The sequence below is a fragment of the Pelophylax lessonae genome (assembly GCF_965119305.1).
Source record: "Pelophylax lessonae genome assembly, chromosome: 4".
In the NCBI taxonomy this organism is placed as follows: domain Eukaryota; kingdom Metazoa; phylum Chordata; class Amphibia; order Anura; family Ranidae; genus Pelophylax; species Pelophylax lessonae.
In genome coordinates, this window is record NC_138771.1 from 190,920,259 (window position 1) to 190,932,619 (window position 12,361).

At 42.8% G+C, this 12,361-nt stretch overlaps 1 protein-coding gene across 1 annotated transcript in view; it reads left to right on the forward strand.

Moving 5' to 3' along the window:
• The window catches only part of PSMC2 (proteasome 26S subunit, ATPase 2), a 31,913-nt gene that overhangs the window by 2,836 nt on the left and 16,716 nt on the right, over positions 1–12,361 (forward strand). Inside the window, exons 3-8 of the mRNA XM_082255161.1 lie at positions 4,457–4,538; positions 8,719–8,818; positions 8,950–9,081; positions 9,171–9,243; positions 9,334–9,429; positions 10,089–10,253. Coding sequence (XP_082111287.1) covers positions 4,457–4,538; positions 8,719–8,818; positions 8,950–9,081; positions 9,171–9,243; positions 9,334–9,429; positions 10,089–10,253 — 648 coding nt within the window. The remainder of the gene's footprint in view (positions 1–4,456; positions 4,539–8,718; positions 8,819–8,949; positions 9,082–9,170; positions 9,244–9,333; positions 9,430–10,088; positions 10,254–12,361) is intronic.

Genomic DNA, 12,361 nt, shown 5'->3' on the forward strand with positions numbered 1-12,361 from the left:
TACATACATTACTCACTCGTGCACTGCAGCCCGCCCCACACATTCAGTGAGTCTTACTCTCCTCCCTAGTTTTTTCAATGGCACATTCAGGAAGCCAATCACGCCGTGAGTAGCGGCACAGCGGAACCAATCAGGTGTGCTGGCACGCGTGATTGGTTCGCTGTGCATCTAATCACGGCGTGATTGGCTTCCTGAATGTGCCATTGAAAAAACTAGGGAGGAGAGTAAGACTCACTGAATGTGTGGGGTGGGCTGCAGTGCACGAGTGAGTAATGTATGTATGCTCACCGCTGAAGTGTCCCGGCTTCCCCTGCCTAACACGGAAGTCTGTGAGTCCTCTTGTCCTCCTCCGAGTCCCTTCCCCCTGTAAATATCGTGACCTCGGCGATATGAATATCGCCTACGGCCACAGAACGATAGTCGATATCATATCGACTATCGTTCAGCCCTATTGTTCGGCACAAAATTATTCGGCCTTTTGACTTATTCGGCCGAACACCGAAAGTGCTATTTTTTCTATTTTCGGCCGAATAATGTTCGGCCGCCGAATATTCGGTGCATCCCTAGTTGAATCCTCTTAACCACTTCCATACCGGTCCTATCCTGGCACTTCTCTCCTACATGTAAAAATACAAATTTTCTTGTTAGAAAGTTACTCAGAACCCCCAAACATTTATATATGGTTTATTTTAGCTAGGAATCGACCGATTATCGGCAAAGCCGATATGCACTTTCCCTGATATATCGGAATCGGCCACCAAGGTGACCGATATTGCCAATATTTCGGGAAAGTGCTGTACCGGAGTGATGCCCGCAGCTAGAGGCATCACCCCAGTACCGGTGTCCATAGTCAACTGTTGGCTGTCTTGTAATGACAGCCGATGCGGCTGAGAAGCCGCTCGGCTGTCATTTCAAGGAGCGGGAGGGGATGTTACACACCCCACCACCCCCGCCGCCTTCCCGGCTCGCCAGGGTCTCCCGTCCCACCAGGAGACCCGGGCAACCAGCCTGCACGGCCGCCGAAGACCCGATCAAAGCTGCATTCGGCTCAGATCGGGTGTCCATGCAAAAACACAGAAGTGATGTCATGACATCACTTCCGGGTACTCTGTGCCAGATTCAAGAAAATGACAGCATTCAAAACAGCCAAACTTGGCGTTTTGAATGCTTTTAAGTGCAGAGGAGGGGTTTGGGGTCTTTTAGACCCCCCGATCCCTCCACAAGAGTACCTGTCAAAGAAAAAAAAATAAAACCTATTTTTTTTTATTTAAATGTACGAAAACATCAGCCCATATCGGCCGATACCAATAGGCGATGACCAAAATATCGGTATCGGCAATGAAAAAACGATATCGGTTGATCACTAATTTTAGCAGAGACCCTAAAGCAGTGATGGCGAACCTTGGCACCCCAGATGTTTTAGAACTATATTTCCCATGATGCTCATGAACTCTGCAGTGTAATTTAACATCATGGGAAATGTAGTTTCAAAACATCTGGGGTGCCAAGGTTCACCATCACTGCCCTAGGAAATAAAATGGTGGTGGTTGCAGTTTTTTATGTTACACAGTATTTGCGCAGCAATTTTTCAAACATGTTGTATTTTTTTTTTTTTTTTTGGAAAAAAGAAGTTTCATAGAAAAAAAAAAAAAAAACTCTAAAGTTTACCCAATTTTTTTGTATAGTGTGTAAGATGTTACGCCAAGTAAATAGATACCTAACATGTCACGCTTTAAAATTGCGCGCACTCGTAGAATGGCACCAAACTTCCGTACTTAAAAATCTCCATAGGCGACATTTTAACATTTTTTTACAGGTTACCTGTTTAGAGTTACAGAGGAGGTCTTGGGCTAGAATTGTTGCTCTCGCTCTAATGTTCGCGAGGATACGTTACATATGTTGGTTGAACATAATTTACATATGTGGGTGTGACGTGCATATGCATTAGCTTCTGTGTGTTAGCATGCAGGGACGGGGGCATTTTACATTTTTATTTATTTTTTGTTCTTTTTAGGGTTTTACACTTTCCCTTTAAATTATTTTTTTATTGCTTATATTCTTATTACAAGGATGTAAACATTGCTTGTAATAGGAATAGGGCATGACAGGTCCTCTTTGTGGAGAGATGCGGAGTCTATAAGACCTCACATCTCTCCTCTTGGCAGATAACTGAGATAAAAAAAGAAAACCAAACTCCAGCCTTTCCAGCCAAGTACACGGCAGTGTTTAGAACTGCCAAATTGGACGTGTCGTGATAACGTTGCGCCTGGGCCAAAAGTGAGTACACCCCTCACATTTTGTAAAGATTTTATATCTTTTTATGTGACAACACTGAAGAAATGACACTTTGCTACAATGTAAAGTAGTGAGTGTACAGTTTGTATAACAGTGTACATTTGTTGTCTCCTCAAAATAACTCAACACACAGCCATTAATGTCTAAGTGAAAATGTCCAAATTAGGCCCAATTAGCAATTTTCCATCCCCGGTGTCATGTGACTCGTTGGTGGTACAAGGTCTCAGGTGTGAATGGGGAGCAGGTGTGTTAAGTTTGGTGTTATTGCTCTCACTCTCTCATACTGGTCACTGGAAGATCAACATGGCACCTCATGGCAAAGAACTCTCTGATGATCTGAAAAAAAGAATTGTTGCTCTACGTAAAAGATAGCCTAGGTTATAAGTAGATTGCCAAGACCATAAAACTGAGCTGCAGCACAGTGGCCAAGACCATACAGCAGTTTAACAGGACAGGTTCCACTCAGAACAGGCCTCACCATGGTCAACCAAAGAAGTTGAGTGCACGTGCTCAGCATCATATCCAGAGGTTGTCTTTGGGAAATAGACATATGAGTGCTGCCAGCATTGCTGCAGAGGTTGAAGGGGTGGGGGGTCAGCTTGTCAGTGCTCAGACCATACGCTGCATCAATGTGGTCTGCATGGCTGTCGCCCCATAAGGAAGCCTCTTCTAAAAATGTTACACAAGAAAGCCCGCAGTTTGAAGACAAGCAGACTAAGGACATGGACTACTGGAACCATGTCTTATGGTCTGATGAGACCAAGATAAACTTATTTAGTTCAGATGGTGTTAAGTGTGTGTGACGGCAACCAGGTGAGGAGTACAAAGACAAGTGTGTCTTGCCTTCAGTCAAGCATGGTGGTGGGAGTGTCATGGTCTGGGGCTGCATGAGTGCTGCCGGCACTGGGGAGCTACAGTTCATTGAGGGAACCTTGAATGCCAACATGTACTGTGACATACTGAATCAGAGCATGATCCCCTCCCTTCGGAGACTGGGCCACAGGGCAGTATTCCATCATAACGACCCCAAACACAACGCAAAGATGTCCACTACCTAGCTAAAGAAGCTGAGGGAAAAGGTGATGGACTGGCCAAACATGTCTCCAGACCTAAACCCTATTGAGCATCTGTGGGTCATCCTCAAATGGAAGGTGGAGGAGCGCAAGGTTTCTAACATCCACCAGCTCTTTAATGTCATGGAGGAGCGGAAGAGGACTCCAGTGGCAACCTGTTAAGCTCCGGTGAACTCCATGCCCAAGAGGGTTAAGGCAGTGCTGGAAAATAATGGTGGCCACACAGAATATTGACACTCTGAGCAGAGAGCCATGACTGTCTGCCTCCAGGTGTCTGCTCTGCCCTCCTGTACTCACTGGAGCTTTTAGCTGAGGAGGGGTGGGAGCAGCTGACTCAGGTTCCAAGTGGTGCAGCAAAGGGGGTAAGCCAAGTCCCAGTCCAGGCATGTGGGTGGATCCCGACTGTAGGTGAGCCAAGTCCCGGTCCAGGCATGTGGGTGGATCCCGACTGTAGACTGGCAAAGTGATGTCAGCTGGCAGCAGGCTTTAGTCAAACAGGTCACAGGAGTGCAGAATGAACTGCACTCCTGTGATCAATAGAAGTATGGGCAAAAGAGCTTTGGCTTTTCTTCTCCTTTAACTAGTTCAGGACTTGATCTAGTTTAGTGAGTGTTGGCGTCAGTATTAGTGGCAGTATGTTTTGGTACTAAAAATAGCTTTTATATTTAGTGTGAGTGTCAGTTTGTATAGCAAAGACCTAAAAAAACGAATTGCGTACTATTGTTTGTTGGCTTTACTACGGGTACAAGGAACAAATAACGCACACACGTGCTATCACTGCAATGGTCAGACAACACAACACAAAATACCTTGTATTACCTTTATTAGTGCACCGCTTTGATTTAGTTTAAATTACTGGAGCCTGACTCTTCCTGACTTGATGGCTAAGAACCTCCCAAACATCATGCCACAGTCCAATGAGGCTGCCTGAGTGGCCATGGCCAGTGAAGGTATGACTATGGGTAGAATGTAGCTATAAAGCCTGGGAAAGCCAGGTCCCATTACTAAAGTGAAACCAAAACCAGTATGGCTTTTTCAGAATTTCGTTTTAGGAACCTCTCCTTAATATTTTGATATTTTTGTTCCAGGGACAAAGCACATATTCTAGGCAGATTAAACAGGTGGAAGATGACATTCAACAGCTTCTCAAGAAAATTAATGAGCTCACAGGTAAGAACACACCTTTTTAATTCTCATAAAACTCACAGATACCAAGTGCTGATGGAAATCGGATTTAATGCATAGCTGCTAAAACCTTCAAATTGTTAGTAAATATAGTTTAGCTTAGTATGCAAAACACTGATCTTGAATACTATAGAAACGGTGTACAGCCCTGGCCAGAAGTTTTGACAATGACACAAAGTTTGCTGCTTCAGTATTTTTAGATCTTTTGATCAGATGTTGCTATAGTATACTGAAGTAAGCATTTCATAAGTGTCAAAGCCTTTTATTGACAATTACATGACGTTTATGCAAAGAGTCAATGTGTGCAGTATTGAGCCTTTTTTTTTTTTTTTTTTCAAGACATCTACCATTCCATACTATTAACAGCATGCTGTTAATCAACTTCTAGGCCACATCCTGACTGATGGCAGCCCATTCTTACATAATCAATGCTTGGAGTTTGTCAGAATTTGTGGGGTTTTTTTTTGTTCACCTGCCTCTTGAGGATTGACCACAAGTTCTCAATGGGATTAATGGTCTGGGAAGTTTCCTGGCCATGGACCCAACATTTTGAGGTTTTGTTCTCCAAGCCACTTTATTATCACTTTTGCCTTATAGCAAGGTGCTCCATCATGCTGGAAAATGCATTGTTCCTCACCAAACTGTTCTTGGATGGTTGGGAGAAGTTGCTCTCAGAGGATGTTTTTGTAACATTCTTTACTCATGGCTGTGTTCTTAGGCAAAATTGTGTGTGAGCCCACTCCCTGGGCTGAGAAGCAACCCCACACATGAATGGTCTCAGGACGCTTTACTGTTGGCATGACACAAGACTGATGGTAGCGCTCAACTTTTCTTCTTCAGACAAGGTTTTTTACGGATGCCCCAAACAATCCGAAAGGGGATTCATCAGAGAAAATGCCTTTAACCCAGTCCTCAGCAGTCCAATCCCTGTACCTTTTACAGAATATCAGTCTGGCCCTGATGTTTTTCCTTGAGAGAATTGGCTTCTTTGCCGCCCTTCTTGATACCAGGCCATCCTTCAAAAGGCTTTGCTTCGCTGTGCGTGCCAATGCACTCACACCTGCCTGCTGCCATTCCTGAGCAAGCTCTGCACAGGTGGTGCCCCAACCCTGCAGCTGAATCAACTGTAGGAGAGGGTCCTTGCGCTTGCTGGACTTTCTGGTGTGCCCTGATGCCTTCTTCACAATTGAACCTCTCTCCTTGAAGTTCTGGATGATCTGATAAATGGTTGATTAGGTGCAATCTTAGTAGCAGCAATATCCTTGCCTGTGAATCCATTTTGTGCAAAGCAATAATGACAGCACGTGTTTCCTTACAGGTAACCATGGTTAACAGAGGAAGATATGTAAGGAATATACTGGTGTATATGCCCCGCACCACGTGTTTAATTTTTAAATATGTGAAATAGATAATATATATATTTTTGTGAGTAAAATTGGTAAATAAATGAATAAATAGATGTATAAATATGTGTGTAATTTAAGCAGCTGTTATAGAAATTAGAAAGTGATGTGTAGGTAAGTAGTCAAAAGGCTACCTATAGCGCTTGCTTTAAATTAATCTCTATAAAATGAATATAGTTATACTAAACTTCATAAATCTATTACAAGTAAATTGTGTAGAATAATAAATTAGTAGATCATATCCCATATAACATTAATAAAATTTGTAAAAGTCCAAAAATGTCCAATAAATATGTATTATAAAGTGAATCTTTGTGCAGACTTCCAAAAATAAAATTCCAATAAATGTGCAAATATAAAGTGAGTCCGTTGTGCAATCTTCCAAACAAAAAGTGCAAGTGCTCAGCGCGATGATTACTCTTCAGTAGTAATCCTAATACTTGTGATTTCACTGTGATAAAGGTAAGATTCAATCACTCACCAAACGTTGTGGGTCATGTGTGCCTTATAGCACCATGACCATTCAGGCTTGTGTAGCCGTCCAGGCTAAAAGGTCTTTTGGCTTGCTTCAGATGGATTAGGTGATAGGATCGATCTCCTCTCCTCTCCTCTCCTCTCCTCTCCTCTCCTCTCCTCTCCTCTCCTCTCCTCTCCTCTCCTCTCCTCTCCTCTCCTCTCCTCTCCTCTCCTCTCCTCTCCTCTCCTCTCCTCTCCTCTCCTCTCCTCTCCTCTCCTCTCCTCTCCTCTCCTCTCCTCTCCTCTCCTCTCCTCTCCTCTCCTCTCCTCTCCTCTCCTCTCCTCTCCCCTTTTTAGTTGGCTTAGGTCAGTGATAACAGAGGAAGAACAATGATTTCAAGCACCACACTCCTTTTAAAGCTTCCAGTCTATTACTCAAACTCAATCATCATTACAGAGTGATTTCCAGCTTTGTCCTCGTCAACACTGACACCTGTGTTAACGAGAGAATCACTGACATGTCAGCTGGTCCATTTGTGGCAGTGGCTGAAATGTTTTTTTTTTTCGGGGATTAAGTTACTTTTCATGGCAAAGAGGGACTTTGAAATTAACTGCAATTCACCTGATCACTCGTCATAATAATCAGTAAATGCAAATTGTCATGGTAAAAAATGAGGCAGCAGACTTTTGACAAATATACATTTTCACTTCTCAAAACTTTTGGTCAGGGCTGTACCCAAATATAAACTTTGAAAAAATAGGAGATGCACATGGTCACACACAGTTTACAGCCATCACTGCTACTACAGTAATCCGTGCAGGGCAATGCCCACAAGCTGAAGATGATTGGCAGCATCTGGCTATAATTCTTTGATCAACCCAAGGTCCTGCCTATCTGGCTAGAGCTTGCAGATGCTGCCTTGCATTTTTTACTGAACCAGTGACACTGCAGTCTGTAAATGCTGGCTGTACTGTGCTGCAGGGAAAGTGCTGGACTGTCAAGGTATTCATTTATACTATTTGTGGCAGGCAATGTTTGTGTCATGTAGGGGACACCATATATATGCTGGATGGCAGTGTGCTTAGAGAGCGAGTGCATCCATGCAGGCTGCAGCTGACCTGGTACAGGGAAGCACATAGATGATGACCTTGGAAAGCATAGAATACAGGACTCGCACTAAGGACAAGAGTATGGTGCAGCACAGAGGTGCTGGTCTTACAGGCAGGCAAGACACAAACACTTTTCTCCACCAGGGTGCAGGACTCGCAGGGAGACAGGAGTATCTTAGCAGCAGTGGGATGCTGAGTTTACAGGAACACAGAGGTAACAGTATGCTTTGAGATATTTGGAAGTGCACAGGGGTCCCAGGGAATACAGGTACACAAGGAGTCTAGGACATACATTTCTATTGGCACTGTTTCGGAATAACTCAGCCTGCCTGCACATACAGGGAAGGTGGGGGCCCTTGGAAGGGCTGATGCACAGAATCTAAGGAACTGCCTGGTCTTCTCCAGAGGTCTTGAAGGTGGAGATGGGTTGCGCTGCAGATGATTCCCAGGTGCAGTTCTCTGACTCTACCCAAGCAGGCAGCTACTGAGGGCTGATAAAGCAGATAAGAATGCTTGCAGCACTGAGGCACATGAATTGCAGGATAGCAAGGAGTACTGCCCAATCTGGCAGGTGTGCATGGAAACGCACACACTCTGGAGCAGGTACACAGAGACAAACGGGACAACTAGTAGTAGCAATGCAAAGAGACAAACAGGAATTTTTAGGAGCAGGTAGAGGTGCATGGGCACACTGGCTAGAAATACACAGGAAGGCACTGAAGCAGACTGAAGACACAAGTGATGCTAATGAATAGCAGACAAAAACTCATTGGATCACATAGAGGCTGGAAGGCAAAAAACTGGCAAGGGTACACAAACGAAACAGAGGCACAAGTATACTGGAATGCTCAAAGGACACAACTGGTGCAGGAGTATAGGTTGCTAACAGTAACATAGAGGGTCAGCTTAGAAGACAATGGTGATACGAAGATCATGCTGACAGGCAGTGGGAGAAGCTTGCATACACAGGATCACTAGGAGTATAGGGGTAACTTAGAATCTTCTCTGCTAGGATTTGGGGTACACTAGGAATCTTCTCCACAAGTAAATACTGGGGGAAGGCTGTTAGGAAGTAATCTCATTTTTTTTTTTTTTAAGTATAGAGGTGGAGATGCTGTTTTAAATACTGATCACCATATTGCTTTGTGGCTGACTGTGCTGGTGAGTAAGCTTATTTATGTCTTTATGTATTTTAGGCATTAAGGAATCTGACACAGGACTTGCTCCTCCAGCACTTTGGGATCTGGCTGCTGATAAACAGACTCTGCAGAGTGAACAACCACTTCAGGTGGCCAGGTGCTGATCTTTGAACTTCAATAATGCTTTTCTAATGTTTGATTCTTGAACATCACAATACATATAGGAATAGAACAGAGTGAATGCTATTGTGTTTCCTGATTATTATAATTTTTTTTTTCTTTAACCAGGTGTACAAAAATAATTAATGCTGATTCTGAGGACCCAAAGTACATAATTAATGTTAAGCAGTTTGCAAAGTTTGTGGTAGACCTCAGTGACCAGGTTGCTCCTACTGACATAGAAGAAGGAATGAGAGTTGGGTAAGGCCCTTGTTAGTTCTGTGGTGAATTTGATATTTGGTATGCATTTCGGTAAACTGTAAATGTTCTTTACCATGTGTTTTGTGCAGAGTGGACAGAAACAAATACCAAATTCATATACCCTTGCCTCCAAAAATTGACCCCACAGTTACTATGATGCAGGTAATGGTTTCATTAAATAAAATAAAAGGTAAGCATTCTAAATCTTAATTTCTGTTATTTACTAAGCAATTTGCCTGCCCTCCTGAACAGGTGGAAGAGAAACCTGATGTGACCTACAGTGATGTTGGAGGCTGCAAAGAGCAAATAGAAAAGTTGAGGGAAGTCGTTGAAACTCCTTTGCTCCATGTGAGTAGATTTGATAAGGTCCTTAGAATGTGTGTGAAATATTAACCACTTCTGGACTGCCCCATGTGTATTTACATCGGTACTTTAATGTTAAATACTGGTGTGATGGCAGCAGTTAGCTGCCATAACCCCGGTATTTTTCCACACGGCCAGCGGTCCCCTTTTACATAAGTGGTCCCAGTGGCAGATTCACCATGGGATCACTTTTATGGGTGGTGAGAGAGGTGCACACCTCCTCCCGCCGCTTCCCAGTCGTTTTCCCCGCGTATTGGAGCTGTCTGCAGCGGGGAAAACGATCCAGTCTGTTCCAGTCTCTGGCCTTTTGGAGGACCGGAGCGACATCATATGTCGCTTTCTCCCAACGGCCTTAAAGGCTTAACATTCTCTTTCACATTCTAGAAAAAAAATTGGGCTAACTTTTACTGTTTTCTTTTTTTAATTCAATTGTGTGGGTTGTAAGTAATTTTCTAGCAAAAAATACTGATCTTGTAAACAACAAGTTTCAGAAATAGGCCTGGTCCTTAAGTGGTTAAAGCCATTCACTCCTATGGCTGACATAAGACACAAAATTATTAATTGCTGCTTTTTAGCAGTGAATATAATTCAAGGTATTGCAGTTTCTCCCAACAAACAATAAAATATTTCTTTATTTTTTTCAGCCTGAGCGGTTTGTTAATCTGGGTATTGAACCACCAAAAGGAGTGCTTCTGTTTGGCCCTCCAGGAACAGGAAAAACCCTTTGTGCACGTGCAGTGGCCAACAGGACTGATGCCTGTTTCATCCGAGTCATTGGCTCAGAACTGGTCCAGAAATACGTAGGAGAGGTGAGCTTTTGCATTTTCTGTAAATCAAAATCTTTAAGCCGATCTAAAGTCCATATAAAGATGTTCCGTTGGAAAGAATTTGTTCCAGAAAGCTCTATTTTCATTGTCCTACCTACAATTTCCCATCATGGTAATTGCACAAATGTGACTGTGTGGTCCTGTGCACTGAAACATACCTGGCCAAACACACACGCCTCCTTTTTTTAGAATAAATTTACATGAGGACTCTTGTGATGAGGAGTGTCTTTTACACTATTATACAAGCGTTGATTACTGGAGTATTTGGGAAGAAGCAGCATTTCTGCTACAGGCAGTTCCAGAGTTTCAAACATTGACTTATTACGACTCCTACTTACAAATGGGGGGAGACAACAGGAAGTAGGAAAGGTACCCCTAGGAAGGGAAATTCACTCCTGTAAGAGTTATCATGGGAAAGAGTTGTCTCCACTGAAGCTTTATCACTAATCCTTGTTTCCACAACAACCCAAATTTTCCAAAATCGAATTATCACAGGGACACAGTTAGATGAAATCTTCTCAACAGGGGTACAGACAGCAAAACAAATGTTACAGGGGTGTTAACCCTTCTCTATGCTATCCAAAAAACTTGGCTGGAGTTGCACCTAAAAATGTACCTGTTCCAACTTGCATACAATTTCAACTTAAGAGCAAACCTACAGATCTTGTTTGTAACCTTGGAACTTCCTGTAAATGAAACAGTTAAATGATGACATTTCCTAGCCAAAAAGAGGGGAAAAAAAGGGTGTGGGCTTTAAAAAAAAATATTTGACTTGCTTATATAGCACCGTTCATTTTTACATGATAATGCATAGCTGTGAACCATTTTCATCCCTACTAGTCATGCAGTCACTCGCATACCTACTATACTTGTAGACCATTTGTGCCCCCAATAAAGCCTGCCAGAAAAACTCCCATTCTTCATAAGAGCTCCTTCCTGACCTGTTCTTAAAATGTTGCAACTGTTGGGCATTTGCCCCCAGCATTACAGGTGCAAACGTCCTAGTTGAGTGTGTGTATGTATGTAAGTGTATATGTATATGTATATATATATATATGTGTGTGTGTGTGTAATATAATATATATATATATATATATATATATATATATATATATATATATATATATATATATATATATATATATATATATATATATGTGTGTGTGTGTACATGTGTATATAATGTGTGTGTGTGTACATGTGTATATAATGTGTGTGTGTGTGTATTTTTGACTTGCCTTTTTTAGATTGTTGTATTGTACCTCAAACCAGAAGCTTAGTGCTGTTTACCAAGAGTAATGGCCTGTGTCATCTATTGATGGACAAATGCAGTTTGCTTTGACATCAAATTAAATTTCTTCTGAAATACATTGACAGGTGTACTGTATTTGTAGTTGCCCCCCCTTCTAGGCTGCATTTGACACGCTTCAAGCTGTTTTGCATTCATATACACTCATATGGGGATAGAACCAGCTCTGATGTGAACAAAAACCATTGGCACAGAAATGGTGTCCTTAGCTCCTTCAGAAAGCTATATCCAGGTCTACATAAACTACCTCTGTCATAGTATAGATTGTGTAATACTATAAGGGTTCAGAGAGCCAGTAAGAAATGAATATTTTTTTGTTCATTAAATGACACAGCTTCTGCTTTAGATCCTCAACTACTGGGTATAGTGGCACCTATGGAAGTAGGATGCTAAGTACTATAAAAAAAGACCACCCCGGGGGCAGCCCCTGCTGGTGGCTGAAGCCCTCCCACACTGGAAAATAACTTGGTTATTAGTCTAGCATCGAGAAGTTAGGACATAGAAATTTCCTCCCGGAAATCCTAGTACCTTTTGGTTTTACTACAAGCAAGCCACTGGCTGGACGGCCAACTAATATAGATCTTAATGGTCTCCCTATTTGCAGCAATCGAACACGTGCAGTTCCTTGCCAGGTGCAGGTTCGGCTGCAATGGCCAGGTCTTATTTGGGTAGTCTGGATAGCAGCAGGTAGTAGTTTCCTGCCAATGTCTCAGGCAGACAACTGGGACTGTGGACAGAGCACCCCCCCCCCCCCCAAGGCGTTGTGTAGGGGTATTTCCCC